The sequence below is a fragment of the Moschus berezovskii genome, chromosome 22 (assembly GCF_049115385.1).
Source record: "Moschus berezovskii isolate FMDL1 chromosome 22, NW_MosBer_1.0, whole genome shotgun sequence".
Taxonomy (NCBI): Eukaryota; Metazoa; Chordata; class Mammalia; order Artiodactyla; family Moschidae; genus Moschus; species Moschus berezovskii.
Window position 1 is genome coordinate 59,462,064 of NC_142481.1, and position 23,584 is coordinate 59,485,647.

General features: G+C 45.5%; 1 protein-coding gene across 1 annotated transcript in view; it reads left to right on the forward strand.

Annotated features, from left to right (window-relative positions):
• Nucleotides 1-23,584, forward strand: part of ADAMTS18 (ADAM metallopeptidase with thrombospondin type 1 motif 18) — a 159,341-nt gene that overhangs the window by 58,052 nt on the left and 77,705 nt on the right. The window contains exon 4 of the mRNA XM_088830827.1: nt 22,924-23,206. Within this exon, the coding sequence (XP_088686953.1) occupies nt 22,924-23,206 (283 nt within the window). The remainder of the gene's footprint in view (nt 1-22,923; nt 23,207-23,584) is intronic.

Below are 23,584 nucleotides of genomic sequence, written 5' to 3' on the forward strand. Positions count from 1 at the left end.
GCATGCCGAAGCACAGGACGGTTTTATGCATGACCTGTCAAATAGCTGCAGGCAAACGAACGTCTCTCTTCCCTCTCTCTCTTTTTACCTTTGCTCCCTCACCTGGATATCCACCCCACCTCCCACCCCCACCTTGTTCATCTGGTCTCCGACAAGATTAAAGGCTAAGCTTAGAAATCCCTTCTTAGAAGTCTCTCTTAAGAATTTGTTGGTGCCCACCCCCCACCCCCCCACCCGCAGTGGTTTCCAAGCTCCTTGGGAAATAGCCGGTGAGGAGAAGGAGACTGTCTTGGGGTGTCTTGTTAGCTGTTGGTCTCCCTGGTGAAGAGCACCTGAGTCAGAGGCCAGAACTGTTTCATTCCTTACCCCAGGGCCTTGGTCAGCATCTCACCCATTGTAAATACTCAGTATTTGCTGCATGACTTCATCTGACCGTCACATGCTGTACTGTGGGGAGTTATCCAGACCCCACCCTGCGACCTCTTAACAAAAGTGGCACAGTAAAGCCCAGCTCCTCATAGGCTATAATCTCATACACGTTTTGTGGAACTAGCTAATACAGAGTTTGGGATACGCTTGTTTTTATTTATCGCCGAGTCACATCCCAGGCTCCCCACCTAACGACTGCTCAGTTGACTGCTGCCAGCTTCATTAGTGGGTGCTGCAAAAGCATCATTTGGACGTTATTCATTCAGTGAACACATAATCTGCCATATGGACAACGATGCTCTTGGTTTATTGAAGTAAGGTTGCTGTCCAGTATTATATGTTATAGATATACAGTATAAAGGTTATATTTTGTTTATGGTTGTTATAAAATGTTGGCTATATTCCCTGTATTATACAACATATCCTTGTAGTTTATTTTGTACCTCACAGTTTATACCTCTAAATCCCTATATTTCTTCTCTCCTTTATTTTCCCTACTGAAAGTGAAAGTGCAGGTTGCTCAATTGTGTGACTCTTTGCAACCCCATGGACTATACAGTCCTTGGAATTCTCCAGGCCAGAATACTGGAGTGGGCTGCCATTCCCTTCAGGGGATCTTCCCAACCCAGGGATCGAACCCAGGTCTCCCGCATCACAGGCGGATTCTTTACTGTCTGAGCCACTAGGGACGCCCTCTCCCTACAGGTGAGCACTAATGTGTCCTCGATGTCTGTGAGTCTGCTCTTTTGTTATGGTCACTAGTTTGTCGAGTACACATGTGTACCACACTGTCTCAGTCCATTCACCTGTTGGTGGACACCTAGCTTGCTTTTATCCATCAGATACTTGGTGCTGGGAAGCTTAGGGAATGAAAACCAGGACAAGAACATACAAGGTCCCTCTACTTTGCTGCCCCCCATGCTAGTGGGAAAGGCAAACAACCAGCCCACTGGGAAGCCCAGGACTTTCAGGCAGTGAAGCGGCACCTGAAATGAGCCAGCCAGGCACTCGCTGTGTGTGAGCCACTGTCCTAAATGGTTTCCCTATGTTGTTGTCTTTGATGTTCAGAGCAAGTCTGTATCCTTCATTTGTCCTCGGGAAACTGAGACAAAGGAGTCTGCCTGGCTACAGTCCATACATAGAGTCACATAGAGTCAGACACGACTAAAGTGACTCAACCTGCACACGTAGTTGAATGACATTGTTGTGTTCATTTCTGCTAAATAGGAAAAGGAGTACGTCAAGGCTGTATGTTGTCACCCTGCTTATTTAACTTATATGCAGAGTACATCATGAGGAATGCTGGGGTGAATGTAGCACAAACTGGAATCAAGATTGCCGGGAGAAATATCAATAACCTCAGATATGCAGATGACACCACCCTTATGGCAGACAGTGAAGAGGAACTCAAAAGCCTCTTGATGAAAGTGAAAGAGGAGAGTGAAAAGGTTGGCTTGAAGCTCAACATTCAGAAAACAAAGATCATGGCATCTGGTCCCATTACTTCATGGGAAATAGATGGGGAAACAGTGGAAACAGTGTCAGACTTTATTTTTTTGGGCTCCAAAATCACTGCAGATGCTGATTGCAGCCATGAAATTAAAAGACGCTTGCTCCTTGGAAGGAAAGTTATGACCAACCTAGATAGCATATTAAAAAGTAGAGACATTACTTTGCCAACGAAGGTCCATCTAGTCAAGGCTATGGTTTTTCCCGTGGTCATGTATGGATGTGAGAGTTGGACTGTGAAGAAAGCTGATTACTGAAGAATTGATGCTTTTGAACTGTGGTGCTGGAGAAGACTCTTGAGAGTCCCTTGGACTGCAAGGAGATCAATCCTGGGTGTTCATTGAAAGGACTGATGCTAAAGCTGAAACTGCAATACTTTGGCCACCTCATGCGACGAGTTGACTCACTGGAAAAGAGTCTGATGCTAGGAGGGATTGGGGGTGGAAAGAGACAGGGACGACAGAGAATGAGATGGCTGGATGGCATCACCGACTCGATGGACATGAGTTTGAGTGAACTCTGGGAGTTGGTGATGGACAGGGAGGCCTGGCGTGCTGTGATTCATGGGGTTGCAGAGTCGGACACAACTGAGCAACTGAACTGAACTGATGCAGAGAAGTGATTCAGTTAGGCATACATATACATTCTTTTTCATGTTTTTTTCCACTATGGTTTAATCACAGGATATTGAATATAGTTCCCTGTGCTATACAGTAGGACTGTATAGCACTGTTTATCCATTCTATACATAATAGTTTGCATCGGCTAGCCTAGTTACCTGTTTTGATCAGGTATCTGGAAGCCTGTACATACTTGGTTTATTGAAATACAGCTTATCTTAGTTCAAGGGTGGCCTGTGCCATCTGACAATTTGAATAACTTTGTAAACTGATCCTTGCCCCATGACAGACTAATCTGTGACTCCAGTAGATGGAACTGACCCAACCTTTGGCAAGAAAACCACTTCCTGTCTTCCTGCCACTCTTGTGCTTGTAACAGGAAGAGAAGTTGCATGATGGTTGGGTGAGCCAAGGGAATCTGCAAGAGCGTGAGGAAAGCTTGGGAATCACGTCACACACTCGGTTAATCCCCGGGCTATATTAATGAGCTAACAGCAAATGTGTTTGCTTTCCATTCTGTCTTGTTTATGTCTCTCTGAAGCTGAATCTGGATGGAGGGTATTCATTTAATTGAAGGCAAACAGTCCTTTGCTATTTTTGCCCCAGGCTCCCTCCTCCACCCCCAGCATGTGTTTAGAGTAGGAATTTGGATGCTATGGAAGGCAAGTTAGGTTCACGGAGCAGAAATGTTTACCCAGTTGCCGGCTTCTGTAGTTTGTTTCTGCATGAAGGCACCAAGTATTTGCAAACTCCCAGACCTCACAGGGTAAATAAACGAGGCTTCTACTCCAGTTTTCTGAGAAAGCTGTGTTTACCTGCCTGCCTCAGATGATCAGGGACTGTGCGTGGATCTCTTCACAGACATCTGTCACCACGCAGTGTGCCCTCCAGGTGTTTTCTAAGTCATCCCAGGCAATGCTGAAAAATAGAATTCTGCGGTGTTCTTATTTTACAGATGAGGAGACTAAGACTAAGGTACCAGTGCAGATGGTCCAGGGTTACAGATGAAGTGTCTGTAACAGGAAAGACTCAGAACTCTGTAACCAGACCAGACTCAGAGTCCCAGGTCTTTTTCTTTTCTCCTCGATATAGACTCTTTTTGGGGTTTCCCTTGCGGCTCAGCTGGTAAAGAATCCGCCTGCAATGCGGGAGACCTGGGTTCAATCCCTGGCTTGGGAAGATCCCCTGGAGAAGGGAAAGGCTACCCACTCCAGGATTCTGGCCTGGAGAATTACATGGACTGTATAGACCATGTGGTCGCAAAGAGTCGGACACGACTGAGCGACTTTCACTCACAGACTCTTTATAAGCAAGTGTTTTCCTTAATAAGCTTATATGTGACAGGTATGGGGAGTTAGCATTGTGCTAGGGGATTGGTCGGGCTTCCCTGGTGGCTCAGAGGTTAAAGCGTCTGCCTCCAATGCGGGAGACCCGGGTTCGATTCCTGGGTCAGGAAGATCCCCTGGAGAAGGAAACGGTAACCCACTCCAGTATTCTTGCCTGGAGAATCCCATGGACGGAGAAGCCTGGTAGGCTACAGTCCACGGGGTCGCAAAGAGTCGGACACGACTGAGCGACGGAACGGAACGGAATGGAGGGGATTGGGCAGATATGAAAGAAGGAAAAAGAAGCGCCTTGGAAATCAAGACATGACTCTTTACATAAGCTGCACGTTGAGTGTAAATTGAATTAGGGCAGAGGTCACAAAGCCAGATGCCCACAGGAGCCAGACTATTGGTGTCATGAGATACATGGGACAGTGGGCATGGTGGAGACTGTAATAAACTGGAAAAGTGTTCTAGAAGATTGCTTTTCAAACTCTAGAAATTTAGACTCTAGAAGGGCTAAGTTGGGTACAGGTGTCTGCATCTTTAAGCTGGGTGTTTCAGCCAGGTTGAAAATCGGATCTCAGGGCTGTGAATGGGCCCTGATATTAGGCAGCACCATCAGTAAATGGGCTTCCCTCATAGCTCAGTTGGTAAGAATCTGCCTGTAATGCAGGAGACCCGGGTTCAATTCCTGGGTCGGGAAGATCCCCTGGATAAGGAAATGGCAATCCACTCCAGTATTCTTGCCTGGAGAATCCCATGGACAGAGGAGCCTGCTGGGCTACAGTCCATGCGGTCGCAAGAGTTGGACACGACTTAGCGACTAAACTACTACTACTCTCAGTAAACCCGTTTATTCTTATGTGTGTGCCAGTCCCTCAGGCCAGCTTATACGATCTCACGCAGAAATTGTGTCTGGCATGACAGTAAGGTGCCTGCATGTCACTCATGTTGTTTAGTTGCTCAGTCATGTCCGACACCTTTGTGACCCTGTGGACTGTATCCTGCCAGGCTTCTCTGTCCCTGGGATTTCCCAGGGAAGAGTACTGGAGTGGGTCGCCATTTCCTTCTCCAGGGGATCTTTGCCATTTCCTTCTCCAGGGGATCTTCCCAACTCAGGGTTCAAACACACGTCTCCTGCACTGGCAGGCTCATCCTTTACTGCTGAGCCACCAGGGAAGTCCCCTGCATGTCATACCAACTGATCAAAATAATAGACTTTCAGATGTGGAAGGGCCCTTAAGTCATCAAGTCTCATCTCTTCGTAAAGGTGACGAGAAGCAGAACAACGTGCTGCTCGTAAGTGGTGAGATTTGGGGTACTCCCTTGATTCTCCCTCCATCTCATTTCCTTTCCCTGTAAATCCAGGGGGATGAAGTACACGATCGCCAACATCCCGTAATCCTGTGATTATTTTCCTTGGTTTTACCTTAAGGTAGGCGGTGAGGAGGGAAAGGAGAAGATAAATAGTGGAGGAAAATTGGGGCCAGGCATTTCCAATATGGTGTCCATCCCTGGCTCTTACACCCCACCTCCAGGAGAACTTGGGAAGTCCTGTCAATCATCCGGCTGTTCTGTGCAGCTGTCCAATGGGATGCTGCCACGTGGCAGACTTCATCACTGTTGCTAACAGCTGGTTACTGGCATGGCTTCCAGCTCCAGCTGTCTTTGTAACAAATGGATGCTGTCAGTTCCAAGGGAGGCAAGGAAAGGTGGGGCAGAGAGCTTGACATTAACGATCACCACTACAGAAACAAGTAAAAACATGTGTCTTCCTGATGCTGTGCATCAACAGGCAGCAGCCTTGGGAATGGAAGAGCATCACTTATTCCAGAAATGGTTGCTCTGCTGTCTTGCAATACAGTGGATACTATTTATACAGCTCCAGCTGAGTCATGAGACCCCTGTTAAGTGTTCCTTGTAGGAGAATCACTGTTTTACAGCAAACATGTATTAAACACCAGCTGCATAAATACATTGGGCTTCCCTCATAGCTCAGTTGGTAAAGAATCTACCTGCCATGCAGGAGACCTCGGTTTGATTCCTGGGTCAGGAAGATCCCCTGGGAAAGGAAATGGCAACCCACTCCAGTATTCTTGCCTGGAGAATCCCATGGACAGAGGAGCCTGGCAAGCTACAATTCATGGTGTCGCAGGAGTCGGCCATGACTTAGTGACTAAACCACCACCACCACATAAATGCATTTCTCTCCAAACTCAGAAACCAAATAAATTTGGATAGTGATAATTGAGATAGCAAAAGTTACCAATAATATATTCATTATTTTCAGATAGTGAGGAATTAGAATTTTGATAGCCTGGGATACTAACCTTATATGAAAATATTCATCCTAATTGATCCTGAGAGTTTAGGTTTCAATACCAGAATACCTCTAGCTATAATATTTAGGCTCTTTAAAAAATGAAAAAGAAATCCAAAGCCAAAGATGGTGTATAACAAGAATTGGCAAACTAGATAGATGTCAGCTAATGTGGGCTCATTATGTAATTTTCTTTTCTTGTCTAAATTTTTGGGATATTTCACAATAACGCCAGGCAGAATACAAAGGGTCAAGTGAGTTTATCCTTTGCTGCTACAGGAGGCCAAGAGTCCTGACACCTTGGGTCCAACCAGTTTTCTATTCCACAGATCAGTCCTTAGAGCTTTTTCCTTCAGAATCTTCAACCATCCCTCACTGTCCAATACAAGAGTTGGAATATTATCCTCAGAGGTGGTGTCCCCAGACTTTCTATTCCCACAGAATTTTCTGTGTTATCTCATTCATTGCAGGATGTGGAGAAGAATATTTGAGAGGCAAGCCAGAAGGTAAATAAGGAAAAGGACACATCTAGTTAATTGGTGACATATTTGTCTCCTGTTATAGCAGCATCCTTGAGTGCAGTCATCGGTGTCTTGCTTATTTTTGTTTTTGTCTCTCATAGTACCAAGCATGTTGCCTTGTTTCTAGCTCATTACTTAATTCCACAATTCCATATTGTGTGTGTGTACTCAGTCTTGTCCCACTTTTTGCTGTCTCATGGACTGTAGCCCACCAGGCTCCTCTGTCAGTGAAATTCTCCAGGCAAAAATACAGGAGCAGGTTGCCATTTCCTCCTCCAGAGGATTTTCCTGACCGAGGAATAGAACCTGTGTCTCTTACGTCTCCTGCATTGGCAGGTGGGTTCTATACCACTAACGCCACCATTGGCTTGTCCAAAAAGTTCATTCAGAGTGTTGGTAACATTGGACTGGAAAACCAAATGAACTTTTTGGCCAGTATTTACTGAGCACTGGTGGCTCAGACGGTAAAGAATCTGCCTGCAGTGTGGGAGACCCTGGTTTGATCCCTGGGTCAGGAAGATCTGCTGAGGAAGGAAATGGCAACTTACTCCAGTATTCTTGCCTGGAGAATCCCATGGACAGAGGAGCCTGGTGGGCTATAGTCGGTGGGTTCACAAAGAATCAGACATGATTGAGTGACTAACACTTTCACTTTTACAATTGTGTGGTAAACACTGGTCACATGAAAATTAGCAAGAGACAAGACCTAGGCTTTAGGAAGCTAATAAGAATAACAGACAATAAACAGATACACAAACAGCTACACAATAGACCATCAAGTAGGGATCAGGACTGTACAAAAAAATGAAACTGAAATGAAAAATGACAAGGTTTGCTTTGTTTTTATAGAATAGTTTGAAGAGATCACCCTTAGGCAGAAAACACTAAATAAAGTGAAGTAACAGAGAAGAGATCATTTGAAACAAACAAACCAGACAGCAGTCACCACGGGACTGGGAAGGGTTTGCTGTCTTGTCAGTGGACTAGCAGTGGAGTCATTGTACCTGCAGTTCAGTAGAAGAGGGAGGCAGATGACTAGACAGGCTACCGAGGGATGGCTTTACAGTTCGGTTCAGTTCAGTCGCTCAGTCGTGTCCGACTCTTCGCAGCTCCATGGACTGCAGCACGCCAGGCTTCCCTGTCCATCACCAACTCCTGGAGCTTACTCAAACTCATGTCCATTGAGTCGGTGATGCCATCCGACCATCTCATCCTCTGTCTTCCCCTTCTCCTCCTGCCTTCAATCTTTCCCAGCATCAGGGTCTTTTCTAATGAGTCAATTCTTCACATCAGGTGGCCAGAGTATTGGAGTTTCAGCTTCAGATCCGTCCTTCCAATGAATATTCAGGACTGATTTCCTTTAGGACGGACTGGTTGCATCTCCTTGCAGTCCAAGGGACTCTCAAACACCACAATTGAAAAGCATTAATTCTTCAGTGCTCAGTTTTTTTTATGGTCCAACTCTCACATCCATACATGACTACTGGAAAAACCATAGCTTTGACTAGACGGACCTTTCTTGGCAAAGTAGTGTCTCTGCTGTTTAATATGCTGTCTAGGTTGGTCATAACTTTTCTTCCAAGGAGCAGGCTCTTTTAATTTCATGGCTGAAGTCACCATCTGCAGTGATTTTGGAGCCCAAGAAAGTAAAGTCTATCACTGTTTCTGTTGTTTCCCCGTCTATTTGCCATGAAGTTATGGGACCAGATGCCATGATCTTAGTTTTCTGAGATTTTTTTTCCCCACTTTATTTTTTTAATTTTTTTATTATTATTTTTAATTTATTTAATTTGAGGCTAATTACTTTACAATATTGTTTTTGTTTTGCCATACATTGACATGAATCCACCCCGGGTGTACATGTGTTCCCCATCTTGAACCCCCCTCCCACCTCGTTTTAAGTCAACTTTTTCACTCTCCTCTTTCACTTTTATCAAGAGGCTCTTTAGTTCTTCTTCGCTTTCTGCCATAAGTGTGGTATCTGAGGTTATTAATATTTCTGCAGGCAATCTTGATTCCAGCTTGTGCTTCATCCAGCCCAGCGTTTCTCATGATGTACTCTGCATATAAGTTAAATAAGTAGGGTGACGATATACAGCCTTGACGCACTCCTTTTCCTATTTGGAACCAGTCTGTTGTTCCATGTCCAGTTCTAACTGTTGCTTCTTGATCTGCATACAGATTTCTCATGAGGCAGGTCAGGTGGTCTGGTATTCCCATCTCTTCAAGAATTTTCCACAGTTTGTTGTGGTCCACACAGTCAAAGGCTTTGGCATAGTAAGTAAAGCAGAAGTAGATGTTTTTTTGGAACTCTCGCTTTTTCAATGATCCAGTGGTTGTTGGCAATTTGATCTCTGGTTCCTCTGCTTTTTCTAAATCCATCCTGAACAGCTGGAATTTCTTGGTTCACATACTGTTGAAGCCCGGCTTGGAGAATTTTGAGCATTACCTTGCTAGTGTTTGAGATTAGTGCAACTGTTTGAACATTCTTTGGCATTGCATTTCTTTGGGATTGGGATGAAAACTGACCTTTTCCAGTCCTGTGGCCACTGCTGAGTTTTCCAAATCTGTTGGCATATTGAGTGCAGCACTTTCACAGCATCATCTTTTATTTGAAATAGCTTAACTGGAATTCCATCACCTCCACTAGCTTTGTTCATAAGGCCCACTTGACCTCTCATTCCAGGATGTCCGGCTCTAGGTGAATGATCGCACCATCGTGATTATCTGGGTCATGAAGATCTTTTTGTACAGTTCTTCTGTGTATTCTTGCCACCTCTTCTTAATATCTTCTGCTTCTATTAGGTCCATAACACTTCTGTCCTTTATTGAGCCCATATTTGCACGCAATGTTCCCTTGGTATCTCTAATTCTCTTGAAGAGATCTCTAGACTTTCCCATTCTATTGTTTTCCTCTATTTCTTTGCACCGATCACTGAGGAAGGCTTTCTTGTCTCTTCTTGCTATTCTTTGGAACTCTGCATTCTAATGGGTATAATTTCCTTTCTTCTTTGCCTTTCACTCCTCTTCTTTTCTCAGCTATTTGTAAGGCCTCCTCAGGCAACCATTTTGCCTTTTCGTATTTCTTTTTCTTTGGGATGGTCTTGATCACTGCCTCCTGTACAATGTGAGGAACCTCTGTCCATAGTTCTTCACGTACTCTGTCTATCAGATCTAATCCCTTGAATCTGTTTCTCACTTCCACTGAATAATTGTAAGGGGTTTGTTTGATTTAGGTCATACCTGAATGGTCTAGTGGTTTTCCTTTCTTTCTTTAATTTAATTCTGAATTTGGCAATAAGAAATTCATGATTTGAGCCATAGTCAGCTCCCAATCTTGTTTTTGCTGACTGTATAGAGCATCTCCATCTTTGGCTGCAAAGAATATAATCAATCTGATTTTGGTGTTGACCATCTGGTAATGTCCATGTGTAGAGTCTTTTGTGTTGTTGGAAGAGGGTGTTTGCCTTGACCAGTGTGTTCTTGTGGCAAAACTCTATTAGCCTTTGCCCTGCTTCATTCTGTACTCCAAGGCCAAATTTGCCTGTTACTCCAGGTATCTCTTGACCTCCCACTTTTGCATTCCAGTCCCCTGTAATGAAAAGGACATCTTTTTTGGGTGTTAGTTCTAGAAGGTTTTTAGGTATTCATAGAACCGTTCAACTTCTTCAGCATTACTGGTCAGGGCATAGACTTGGATAACCATGATATTGAATGGTTTGCCTTAGAAATGAACAGAGATATTCTGTCATTTTTGAGATTGCATCCAAGTACTGCATTTCGGACTCCTTTGTTGACTATGATCGCTACTCCATTTCTTCTAAGGGATTCTTGCCCACAGTAGTAGATTTAGTGGTCCTCTGAGTTAAATTCACCCATTCCAGTTCATTTTAGTTTGCTGATTCCTAGAATGTCGACATCCACTCTTGCCATCTCCTATTTGACCACTTCCAATTTGCCTTGATTCATGGACCTAACATTCCAGGTTCCTATGCAATATTGCTCTTTACAGGATCAGGCCTTGCTTCCATCACCAGTTACATCCACAACTGGGTGTTGTTTTTGCTTTGACTCCATCTCTTCATTCTCTCTGGAGTTATTTCTCCACTGATCTCCAGTAGCATATCAGGCACCTACCGACCTGGGGAGTTCATCTCTCAGTGTCCTATTGTTTTGCCTTTTCATATTGTTCATGGGGCTCTCAAGGCAAGAATACTGAAGTGGTTTGGCATTCCCTTCTCCAGTGGACCACATTTTGTCAGAGCTTTCCACCATGACCCGTCCATCTTTAGTCTTTAGCGTGGGCTAGACTAAAGTGGTGTGAATCCCACATTCCTTGTTTGGCACTTATCTTGTGATAACACAGCTTGAATGTGAACCCCTTCAAACTGATGCTTGAGAAAAGTGTTTTCAGAGTAGAATAGGGTAGGGATTGCCAACAGAGAGGTGAAATAGGAGACCACTGCTTTAATTCTCCACCTGGGGTGAAACGGGACTGAGCTGGAGCTCTGAGGTCAACGTTGTGAGGATTGTGAATGCAACAGAAATGTGCATGTCAGTAGGGTGCTGTTCGAAGAAGATGGAGTATTGAGCTTGGGAACACAGATTTGGATTCTGAAATTGCCATTAAAAACACAACTTGGATGTTAGTTCTGAGCATCTCCTCCCAGACATTTAGCCTATTCTCCTCCCCCATCTTCCAGAGGATGCTGACGTGATGTGTGAAGGAGGAGGACTGTTTCTAACAGACACAGCGCCAAAGCCTCTGGTGATGTGGGGGAAGGTCTGGTCGAATGGTCCCATGTGACGTTTGCAGCAAGTCTGGTTTCTATGAAACCCAGGCATGCCAGCTCTCTCCACTTGAACCCTCACCATTACCCAACAGCCGTTACAGCAGTCACATGCTTGCCAAATGGCATCCTTCCTTAAGCTTCCTTTGAAATGATCTGATTCTTGAGGGCAGGCCGGAACAGAGGATGCCGTGATGCAAGGCTGTCAGATGGCTCCTGCCCTGATCTTCATGACCGCGCTGCTTATAAGGGCCATGCGGCTTTGTCATCTGTCCTTCCCGTTGGTTGTCAAGGTATAGGTTTGCCCACTGGCTCAGGGGAAAAGAATCTGCCTGCAGTGCAGGAGATGAAGGAGACGTGGGATTGATTCCTGGGTTAGGAAGATCCCATGGAGGAGGAAGTGGCAACCCAGTCCAGTATTTTTGCCTGAAAAATCCCAGCGATGGAGGAGCCTGGAGACTATAGTCCAAAGTGTCACAAAGAATCAGACATGACTGAGTGACTGAGCACAATTAGCTGTCCGAAGGGCTGGGAAGATATGGTTTCTTTCCCTTATTAATCTGTGTATACCTCTCCCAAAGATGCGAAGGAGCAATACATACCCTGACATCCATAACTGTGCCATAGCTGTTCCCCCCAGTAAGTTTATATGTTCGTCCCTTTACCTGTGTGTGTGTGTGAACGTTTAAGTTGTACTCTCTTAGTAAATTTCAGTTCAGTGTTTCTGGAACTTTTCCTGACTCCTAATAGGATATGTGGGCTTCCTTGGTGGCTCTGTGGTAAATAAAGCCTCCTGCCAATGCAGGAGACATGGCTTCAATCCGTGGGTCATGCAGATCCCCTGGAGGAGCACATGGCGACCCAGTCCAGTACTCTTTTCCAGTCCTGGAAAACCCCGTGGACAGAGCAGCTTGGCGGCCTACAGCCCACAGAGTTGCAGAGAGTTGGACACGACTGAAGCAAGTAAACAACAGCACACAGGGAGAGTGTTTAAGACTGAGGAAAGGCTGGGTACTCAGACGGGCCTGGGGCACCGAGAGGCGAGGCGCCGTCAGAAGAACTGCGGCCAGAGTCCCATGAGGTTTGGCAGGCAGAATGCTTAGCAGAGTGTCTGGTACGCAGGGAACAGTGAAATGTCCTCCAGATGGGGCCAGAAAGGAAGATGGGGTGGCGGGGAGAGTATCTACTGATCATGATTAAGCCACTTGGGTTAATTTATAAATGTTGAAACACAGGTCGCGGCTACTTACTCAAACTGAGCGCGTTTTTGAGCATGTGTGCATGGCGTCCTTTCATTGTTTTTATCAGTAACAGAACCCTGATACCACTTCCCAGAACTGCAGGTCCAATTGAAGGGGCCAGTTATAATACATTCTGAGAAAAAGGCTCTCTTCCCTCATCTGATCAAATATAATCATTATAACAGTAAACACACTTTGAGTGTTTTCCGTGCCAGGCACTGCTTTTAGCACTTTAAAAAATTCTCTAAAAACCTGCTAAGGGGTATGCTATTACTCTCCTTTTACAAATCTGGGACTTGGGAAATGAGAGGTTTATTCTTGAGAGGTGTGTAAACTTCCTCAGGAGATAAAAGCTGGAAAGGGCACTTAACCATCACGCGGTTGAAAATACTGTATGTCGTGGCTCTTGTTAGCTTCATACCCCCCTGTCACCAGGCTGTGAGCAATGTGAGGGTATTGATGACATATGATTAAATGTTGATGGACTGGGCTTTACAGCTTTTTGAAGAAAGATTGCTGTGTATATGAATCTGGAAAGCATAAATCCCCTTCCACATTGTATTTGTATTGGAGTCCTGCTGATGTTCTTATTAATATCAATGAATGGATGAGAAATGCTAGATTTTTGTTGACATAACTATTTTGGGGTTTTTTTGTCCCAAAGTAGAGGATATTTTTTTCCCCCCTTTGACAGTAATGTGGAATCCTGAACACATTGTTTTTTCAAAATGTGTGTCCACATGTGAGGGCCTGTCCCAGTTGTCTGTTAAACCAGCTCTGCGTGTGTAGATACAGATGGCAGAAATTCTATTTCAGTTTCTTAGAATGACGCACTTTATAGAGAACTGAGGAAGTTATTAGAGTCCATATGCTCTCAGCATAGTGTCATCAGACTTTGACTCATCTCTGGCCATGGGACCAGAAATAGTTCCACGGCTTTTCACCTGGAGTCTGTTTTTCTATTCCCCATATAGCAGCGTATACTCTCAAGTCTCTAATTTTATTTTTAAAAGCCATGACTCTATTTCTTTATGTTTACATTTACTTAGGGACATGCTTTCACTTCAGTCCTGTCTGACTCTTTGTGACCCTATGGACTGTAGTCTGCCAGGCTCCTCTGTCCACGGGATTCTCCAGGCAAAAGTACTGGAGTGGGTTGCCATACCTTCTCCAAGGACTGAACGCCCACTGCAGGATTCTTGCCTGGGAAATTCCATAGACAGAGGAGTCTGGCAGGCTACAGTCCATAGGGTCACAAAGTGTTGGACATGACTGAGCAACTGAACACACACACATGCATATGTGCATATATATGTGTGTGTGTGCGTGCGTGTGTATGCATATGTATATTACTGAGTCACTTTGCTCTGCACCCAAAACATTGTAAATCAACTGTATTTCAATTTAAAAATTGTTTTAAAGCTTCCAAAATCAGTCTCTCCTCTCCCCTCACTCTTTGATCTTATCTCTCTCATAGAATCATGGGCTTCCTTTGTCACTCAGCTGGGAAAGAATCCACCTGCAATGCAGGAGACCCGAGTTAGATCCCTGGGTTGGGAAGATCCCATGGGGAAGGGAAAGGCTACGCATTCCAGTCCTCTGGCCTGGAGAATTCCATGAACTGTCTAGTCCATGGGGTTGCAAAGGGTCGCACTGAGCGACTTTCACTCATAGAACCCTGCTTTTTTTCCTCCACACTTGACACAACGGAATGTTTGCTCATGATCTTCCCTTGTTTCACCCCTGCTTTGCCCATTTAATTGGAAGCCTGTTGGGACCAGAGGTCTTGTCTTCCAGGCCACATTTTGTCAAAAACATCGCAAGTTCAGTCACTCAAAATGCTTCACACATTCTATAGTTAAATAGGTGGCTCCTCTTAGAGGTTTATGTTTTAAAACATAAAAAATATTTTTGGTTAGACTCCATTATTTTCCATCAGACTAAAACAGAATGAGATGGCTGGATGGCATCACCGACTCTGTGGACATGAGTTTGAGTGGACTCTGGGAGTTGGTGATGGACAGGAAGGCCTGGCGTGCTGTGATTCATGGGGTCGCAGAGAGTCGGACACGACTGAGCGACTGAACTGAACTGAACTGAAACTCCCAAAAAGGAATATTTTTCTTCCTTAACATGCAGCTCTGTAAAATCCTTGTTTTGTTATAAAGAATCATTCTGGAATTTTGTCCTTGTCGCCCAAAACCGGATTAAATATGGAGGGCTGTTTGGGCCTCATGTGTTGGTCCCAATATGAGAGGCCACTTTTTTTTTTTAATTGCTTTCTTAGTGCAGAAGTCACTGCATTTGAGATGCCTACAGTTCTCAAGAAATAAGGAGTAAAGAGAAAGCTTCCAAACCGGTTCCTCCAGTTAAGGCAGTTGAGTGGCTTAAGCCTTTGATACACGTTGAGCCAAGTCAGGAAGTTAGTAAGGCTGGAGGGCCTTCATGGATAGTTCACTATTTTTTCCCCTTTTAACTGTTCACTCTGTCCTCTGGGGACTGTAAATTGGGTCCTTTGTCTTCACGCAGCTTGGAGAAGTGAGGGCCCTGGGCACCAGGGCTTAGATGCAAGGGCCCTGCTTGGGAACAGGGCCTGAATTCTACCTGGGCTTCCAGCTGAGAGCCCCATAGGTGGCCTTGAGGTTTAAATAAGGGTAATGGAAGGCAGGGGTTGGGGGCAGGGGGGGCGGGGGGGCTCCTGGCTTCACACTGTTCCCCCGAAACTGGTTTTGCCTCTTGGTGGTATCGAGCCAATACTCCTAGCCACTCTGGGAGAAGATGTGTAGAAGGAAGGATTTATTATTACTTGCACCAAGTAAGGAGCACACTAAGGATCTTTCCCAAAGCATCAGGGATCTTTCTGCTGCTGCTACTGCTAAGTTGCTTCAGTTATGTCCAACTCTGTACAACCCCATGGGCTGCAGCCTACCAGGCTCCTCCATCCATAGGATTTTCCAGGCAGGAGTACTGGAGTGGGGTGCCATTGCCTTCTCCGCAGGGATCTTTCCCTGAACAGCAAAACTGGAGAATTTGAAGCTAATGGTACATGCATATTCATGAGGGAGCTTAGGCAGAGAGGAATTCAGTATAGAACTGAGGCAAAGATCCATGCTTTAGTTGATTGAAGTCAAGAGGTTCAACATCATCATTCCATCCTGCTCCTGGGTGGGGTCCTTCAATCCCATAGACCTCAAAGATAAGAATTATACATATCCCTTGGGGAGGAACTAAGACCCTGCAAAAGCAAAACCAATACCCAGTTGTGGATGTGACCAATGATAGAAACAAGGTCCGGTGCTGTAAAGAGCAATATTGCATAGGAACCTGGAATGTTAGGTCCATGAATCAAGGCAAATTGGAAGTGGTCAAACAGGAGATGGCAAGAGTGAATGTCGACATTCTAGGAATCAGTGAACTAAAATGGACTGGAATGGGTGAATTTAACTCGGATGACCATTATATCTACTACTGTGGGCAGGAATCCCTTAGAAGAAATGGAGTAGCCATCATGGTAAACAAAAGAGTCCGAAATGCAGTACTTGGATGCAATCTTAAAAATGACAGGATGATTTCTGTTCGTTTCCAAGGCAAACCATTCAATATTACAGTAATCCAGGCCTATGCCCCAACCAGTAATGCTGAAGAAGCCGAAGTTAATCGGTTCTATGAAGACCTACAAGACCTTTTAGAACTAACACCCAAAAAAGATGTCCTTTTCATTATAGGGGACTGGAATGCAAAAGTAGGAAGTCAAGAAACACCTGGAGTAACTGGCAAATTTGGCCTTGGAGCACGGAATGAAGCAGGGCAAAGGCTAATAGAGTTTTGTCAAGAGAATGCACTGGTCATAGCAAACACCCTCTTCCAACAACACAAGAGAAGACTCTACACATGGACATCACCAGATGGTCAACACCGAAATCAGATTGATTATATTCTTTGCAACCAAAGATGGAGAAGCTGTATACAATTAGCGAAAACAAGACCAGGAGCTGACTGTGGCTCAGATCATGAACTCCTTATTGCGAAGTTCAGACTTAAATTGAAGAAAGTAGGGAAAACCACTAGACCATTCAGATATGACCTCAATCAAATCCCTTATGATTATGCAGTGGAAGTGAGAAATAGATTTAAGGGACTAGATCTGATTGATAGAGTGCCTGATGAACTCTGGACGGAGGTTCGTGACATTGTACAGGAGACAGGGACCAAGACCATCCCCATGGAAAAGAAATGCAAAAGAGCGAAATGGCTGTCTGAGGAGGCCTTGCAAATAGCTGTAAAAAGAAGAGAGGCGAAAAGCAAAGGAGAAAAGGAAAGATATAAGCATCTGAATGCAGAGTTCCAAAGAATAGCAAGGAGAGATAAGAAAGCCTTCCTCAGTGATCAATGCAAAGAAATAGAGGAAAACAACAGAATAGGAAAAACAAGAGACCTCTTCAAGAAAATTAGAGATTCCAAGGGAACTTTTCATGCAAAGATGGGCTCGATAAAGGACAGAAATGGTATGGACCTAACAGAAGCAGAAGATATTAAGAAGAGGTGGCAGGAATACACAGAAGAACTGTACAAAAAAGATCTTCACGACCAAGATAGTCACGATAATGTGATCACTGACCTAGAGCCAGACATCTTGGAATGTGAAGTCAAGTGGGCCTTAGAAAGCATCACTACGAACAAAGCTAGTGGTGGTGATGGAATTCCAGTTGAGCTATTTCAAGTCTTGAAAGATGATGCTGTGAAAGTGCTGCACTCAATATGCCAGCAGATTTGGAAAACTCAGCAGTGGCCACAGGACTGGAAGAGGTCAGTCTTCATTCCAATCCCAAAGAAAGGCAATGCCAAAGAATGCTCAAACTACCGCACAATTGCACTCATCTCACACGCTAGTAAAGTCATGCTCAAAATTCTCCAAGCCAGGCTTCAGCAGTATGTAAACCGTGAACTCCCAGATGTTCAAGCAGGTTTTAGAAAAGGCAGAGGCACCAGAGATCAAATAGCCAACATCCGCTGGATCATGGAGAAAGCAAGAGAGTTTCAGAAAAACATCTATTTCTGCTTCATTGACTATGCCAAAGCCTTTGACTGTGTGGATCACAATAAACTGTGGAACATTCTGAAAGAGATGGGAATCCCAGACCACCTGACCTGCCTCTTGAGAAACCTGTATGCAGGTCAGGAAGCAACAGTTAGAACCGGTCATGGAACAACAGACTGGTTCCAAATAGGAAAAGGAGTGCGTCAAGGTTGTATATTGTCACCTTGCTTATTTAACTTATATGCAGAGTACATCATGAGGAACGCTGGGCTGGAAGAAGCACAAGCTGGAATCAAGATTGCTGGGAGAAATATCAATAACCTCAGATATGCAGATGACACTACCCTTATGGCAGAAAGTGAAGAGGAACTCAAAAGCCTCTTGATGAAAGTGAAAGAGGAGAGTGAAAAGGTTGGCTTGAAGCTCAACATTCAGAAAACAAAGATCATGGCATCTGGTCCCATCACTTCATGGGAAATAGATGGAAAAACAGTGGAAAGAGTGTCAGACTTTGTTTTTTTGGGCTCCAAAATCACTGCAGATGCTGATTGCAGCCATGAAATTAAAAGACGCTTGCTCCTTGGAAGGAAAGTTATGACCAACCTTGATAGTATATTAAAAAGCAGAGACATTACTTTGCCGACCAAGGTCCGTCTAGTCAAGGCAATGGTTTTTCCCGTGGTCATGTATGGATGTGAGAGTTGGACTGTGAAGAAAGCTGATCGCCGAAGAATCGATGCTTTTGAACTGTGGTGTTGGAGAAGACTCTTGAGAGTCCCTTATACTGCAAGGATATCCAACCAGTCCATTCTAAAGGAGATCAATCCTGGATGTTCATTGGAGGGACTGATGCTAAAGCTGAAACTCCAATACTTTGGCCACCTCATGCGACGAGTTGACTCACTGGAAAAGACTCTGATGCTGGGAAAGGTTGGGGGCGGGAGGAGAAGGGGACGACAGAGAATGAGATGGCTGGATGGCATCACCGACTCTGTGGACATGAGTTTGAGTGTACTCCGGGAGTTGGTGATGGACAGGGAGGCCTGGCGTGCTGTGATTCATGGGGTCGCGGAGAGTCGGACACGACTGAGCGACTGAACTGAACTTGTCACTGTACTATTGGCTGACTGCCTGCATTTCTTTGTTTCTGTAAGATCATTGACTACCAAGACCTGTTCAAGGGCAAGCGTGGTGACTGGGCTTAGGTCACAAAATGCCTTAGGCCAAAATGGCTTCTCTTATATCAAGAAAGCCACGCCCGGTTCTCTTTCTCTGGGAAACCTGTAATCAGTCTGCTTACAACATCTGTAATAGAGAAGGAGTTCATGGTGTTTATGAATTTGAGCACGTCACTTCCTAGCTCTGGTTTCCCTGACTGGAAAGGGAGGTGGATGTCGGCATGCCCAGCTACAGCAGCCACTCCATTCTGAGATTTTTCAGTTCACTTGTTCACTTATTCCACACGTGTCTGTGGGCTGATAGCCATTTATTTATTGACTGATGATGTGTGGCGTATGTCAGGGATGCCCATTTACAATGTGGATGTTAAAAGCCTGTCAGAGGTGATAGGAAGGTTGCATCTTCTTTGTTTCCTTCATTGAAGATGGATGCACAGCACATAAACGGTAGCTGGAAGTGGGGAAGGGTAGTTTTCAATAGGGTGCTGACTCCTGTCTCTCTGGGAAGATGTTGTTTAATCTGAGACAAAAGCAAAAAGCACCAGAAGGCTACACCAGGGAGTCTCTGGGGGAAGAAGGTAGCAGGGCAAAGGAAAAGGATGTGCAAAATTGGTTAAGAGTGTGTAGACAACGAAAAGAATTTTCCCTTTACCCCTCTAGGTTCTTGGCTGTGACCAACAACCCCCTCCCCCTGCCCTCAGTGTAATAAAGGACAGATTAACAGGAAAAAAGCAGATGTTTAATAACATGTATATAGGCTTCCCTGGTGGCTCAGACAGTAAAGAATCTGCCTGCAATGCAGGAGACCCAGGTTTGATCCCTGGGTCAGGAAGAACCCCTGGAGAAGGGCATGGCAACCCACTCCAGTATTTGCCTGGGGAATCCTATGGACAGAGGAGTCTGGTGGGCTGCAGTCCATGGGTTGTAAAGCGTCAGACACGACTGAGCAAACAACACTTCACTTCACACACCTCCTGTGTATATGGAAGAGACCCAGGAAAGCTGAATAATTCCCCCAGAAGACTGAAACCACCCCCCTTAAATACCTAAAGACCAAAGAAAGAACGGGGCAGTTACATGAGCCTGTCAGGCAAAGCCCAGTAAGTAAGGGTATGGTTGTTACACACATTTAAAGCGGAACATTCTCAGTAGATAAAAGTTTCTGGAGTTGCAGTCAACCTCTCCTTCCTGGTAGAAGAGGGAGCCCCCACCCCTGGCCCGACACATGGAGATTTCCCTTTGAAGGGAATTGCTCTCAGAAAGGCTCCCATCTGCTGGCTGCCCAGAGCTCCTCTGGTGTCTGCTGTTTAACCAGCTCAGGCTAATTCTTATGCCCAGAAGGTGCATTTGGGGGTGGCAAATGCTGCTTTCACCCCTTCAGGTGAAAGAATTTGTTGATTCAAGAAGTCACAGAAGTGTCCTGTTCAGAACGGTAGGAAGGAGATGAGGGCAGATTCAGCTGCCAGGCTCCAGAGGGGGCAGAATGACGGAGGGTTCTGTGGCCCAGGGAAAGGGAACCAGGTCTGAGATGGATGTCAGCATGTGTGAGGTGAGCTGATGCTCTTGGCTGAGGATGCTGACCGGTGTCGGGGGGCCGTAGTGGAGAAGACGAGGGGAATTTGGAAGACGTGATAGAGTGCCCAAACGAGGGATGAGTGTGTCTGCAGCTTGGCACTGGGCTGGGCAGAGAGGGCAAGCTGCGCTGAGATCCAGCCTGAGTGAAGTGGGTGGGCAGGGTTTCTGGGGTCATGAGATTTTACCTCCTCAACATTTGAGTTTGTTGCCGATTAATTGTCCCATCATCTCCATGAGAGCATGAATGTGGACTGTTTCCTGACTTGCTGCCTCTTCTCTTTGTGCCAAGGCCTGGATCTGGGCTGTGAGTTAGATAGTTAGATACTCAGTATGTGCCTGCTGAACAAAGGAAAGCGTCATGCTGGCACTACAGACCATAAGGCTGTCTTTGTTCTTTGTTTGTTGGTGGGGTGTTTTGTTTTGTTTGGGGATTTTTTTTTTTTTTTGGCAGCAATGTATGGCAGGTGGGATCTTAGTCTCTGACCGGGGATTGAGCCCCTGTGCCCCCTGCAGTGGAAGTACAGACTTAGCCACTGGACCAGCAGGAAGTCCCCATGAGACAGTCTTTAAGAAGGCAGCAGACTCCTAAACTGAAAGGAAAATCAGGATCACACATAAGCTTGGGGCTCCTTTTACGAGGGAGAAACTGAATCCTAACAGAGGGTTACAGTAAGGCCTGGGGACACCCCTGGTGATGCCCCCCACACCTCTCTCTGTTCCCTTGGTAACCTGCCCTCACCCCAGCACCCCCTTACATACTTGAATATTTACGTGTCTGGCTCCCCAGTAGGCCTCATGCTCTGCGTGTGTGTGCATTTCCTGCACAGGTGCGTGTTAGCCCTTATAGCACCTTGCTGGCGCTCAGTGAATGTGGGTTGATTCAATCACTCATCATCGTCAACCATCTAAACTGGGACTGAAAATGCGTAAAGGGTTTCTGCAGTGGTTACTTTATCTCCCCTTATTAGGTGGTCTGGGAAGGAAAGTTTCTGTTTTGCACCTGAGAAAGGTAGGACCTAGGTCATAAACTTGTTTGTATGTTGGGATAACCATTGAGGCAGTTTAAAACATTCTGATGCGTGAATCACAAGAGATTCACTCTTTGGTAGGATGGAATTCCACCTGGGAGTGAGTGACCCTGTATGTGTGTGTCTGTACATATTTAAGATCTGCAGGCATGCCTACATTCAACAGAACTGAAGAGCTCCTGGCCTGTGTTATGCATGTGTGCATACGTGCTAAGTCACTTCAGTCGTGTCTGACTCTTTGTGACCCCCAAGGACTGTAGCCCACCAGACTCCTCTGTCCATGGGATTCTCCAGGCAAGAATACTGGAGTGGGTTGCCATGCCCTCCTCCAGGGGATCTTCCTGACCCAGGGATCAAACCCACGTCTCTTATGTCTCCTGCATTGGCAGGGGGGTTCTTTACCACTAGTGCCACCTGGGAAGCCCTGCTGGCCTATGTCAGTGCTTCTCAAGTGTTAATGGGCAGACAAATCACCCAGGCATCTAAATAAATTCTGAGTCAGCAGGCCTGGGGAGAGACCTGAGAGTCCACATTTCTAACCAGATTGCTGGTGAGGCTGAAGCTGCTGGTCCATAGACCACACTTTTTGTAGCAGTGCCAGGGGATCAGGGAAATTCTGAATGAGTGCAGAGAAGAGAGAGTACGACGCATGTCGGGGGAAAGGCAGGGGTGTATTGTGTCTGAAATTTTGGGTACAAAGACATATTGTGCCGTGAACTTGAAAGTGGCCTTGTGATTGGACGGGCTGTCCCGGTCTCCTCTTTCTTCCTGATTTAGCTCACCTGTCTGCCCATGTTGGTGTAACCCTTCGGATTCCCCAGACCCTCCCTTGAAGATAACCAAGACTCACTCACTCCTCTGTCTCCCATCCTTGCTAGTTCGTTTATTGAGCACTTATGAAGTCAAGATGGAATGTCTTTGTTTTTACTGTCTATACCATAAGCTCTTGGAGGGTGGGGCTGTTTTTAAATACACCACTGTGTCCAGTGTTGACTATGGCATCTGCCCTGTCCTAGGTGTGGAGAATCCCAGAATGTCACATGACTCAGCCCTTCAGTCCCAAACGTGGAGATTAGCTGCCTAGAATAGAAGTTTACAGCACTGCCCCACTAAGTAGAGAATTCTAGGTACCAATACTAGCTTTCGTACTTCTCTCTTAGCCTCGGTTTTCTCACCTGTGAAATGGGGGTAATAACAGTTGCAGCTACTCATGGTGCAGATAAAATGACATGGCCCGTGCCCAGTTTGTAGGGTGGTGCCTGCACACAAGAAGTTGCTGAAAACCTCCACACGCAAAACAGGGATGCAAGGAATCCCTAATGTTTCCTTCGTGTTTGGCTTTTTAGTCAGGCCTCATAAGAACACGAAGAAATGAATTCCTCATCTCGCCATTACCTCAACTCCTGGCCCAGGAACACAACTACAGCTCCCCCGCAGGCCACCATCCTCACGTGCTGTACAAAAGGACGGCGGAGGAGAAGGTCCAGCGTTGCCATGGCTACCTGAGCTCCGGCCGGAACCCTGCGGGTCACCCCCCGAGTCACACGCCCCACACTTCTTGGAGTCCAGAGAGAGAACAGCATCATGGAAGGTTGCGAAAGCAGCATTTTTGTGGACGACGCAAGAAATGTATGTAAGGAAGCCTTTTCTCGTTCTCTTCCTCTCTGGGCCCGCGACGGGTTTTCCCAAGCATCACTGGGTGTGCTGACTTTGCAGGTTAAAACTGGGCTACACTCAGCCCCCACCGAAGTTAATCTTGGAGATGAGCCAGAAATCACCTGTCAGACAAAAACTAGGTGATCTTTTTTTTTTTTTTCAGTTAAACTGGAAAGATTTTTTTCCCTCTTTTAATATCTTTTTAATTGTATGTCCCAATATTATTTTAATTTCTGTATCTTTTCTGTATGAGAAAAGGACCTAGTCTTCCAAATGATGAGAGAGATCAGAGGTGAATTCTCATATGTGGTTAGGTATTCCTTTTGAAGATTTGAATCTTCCCTGGTGGCT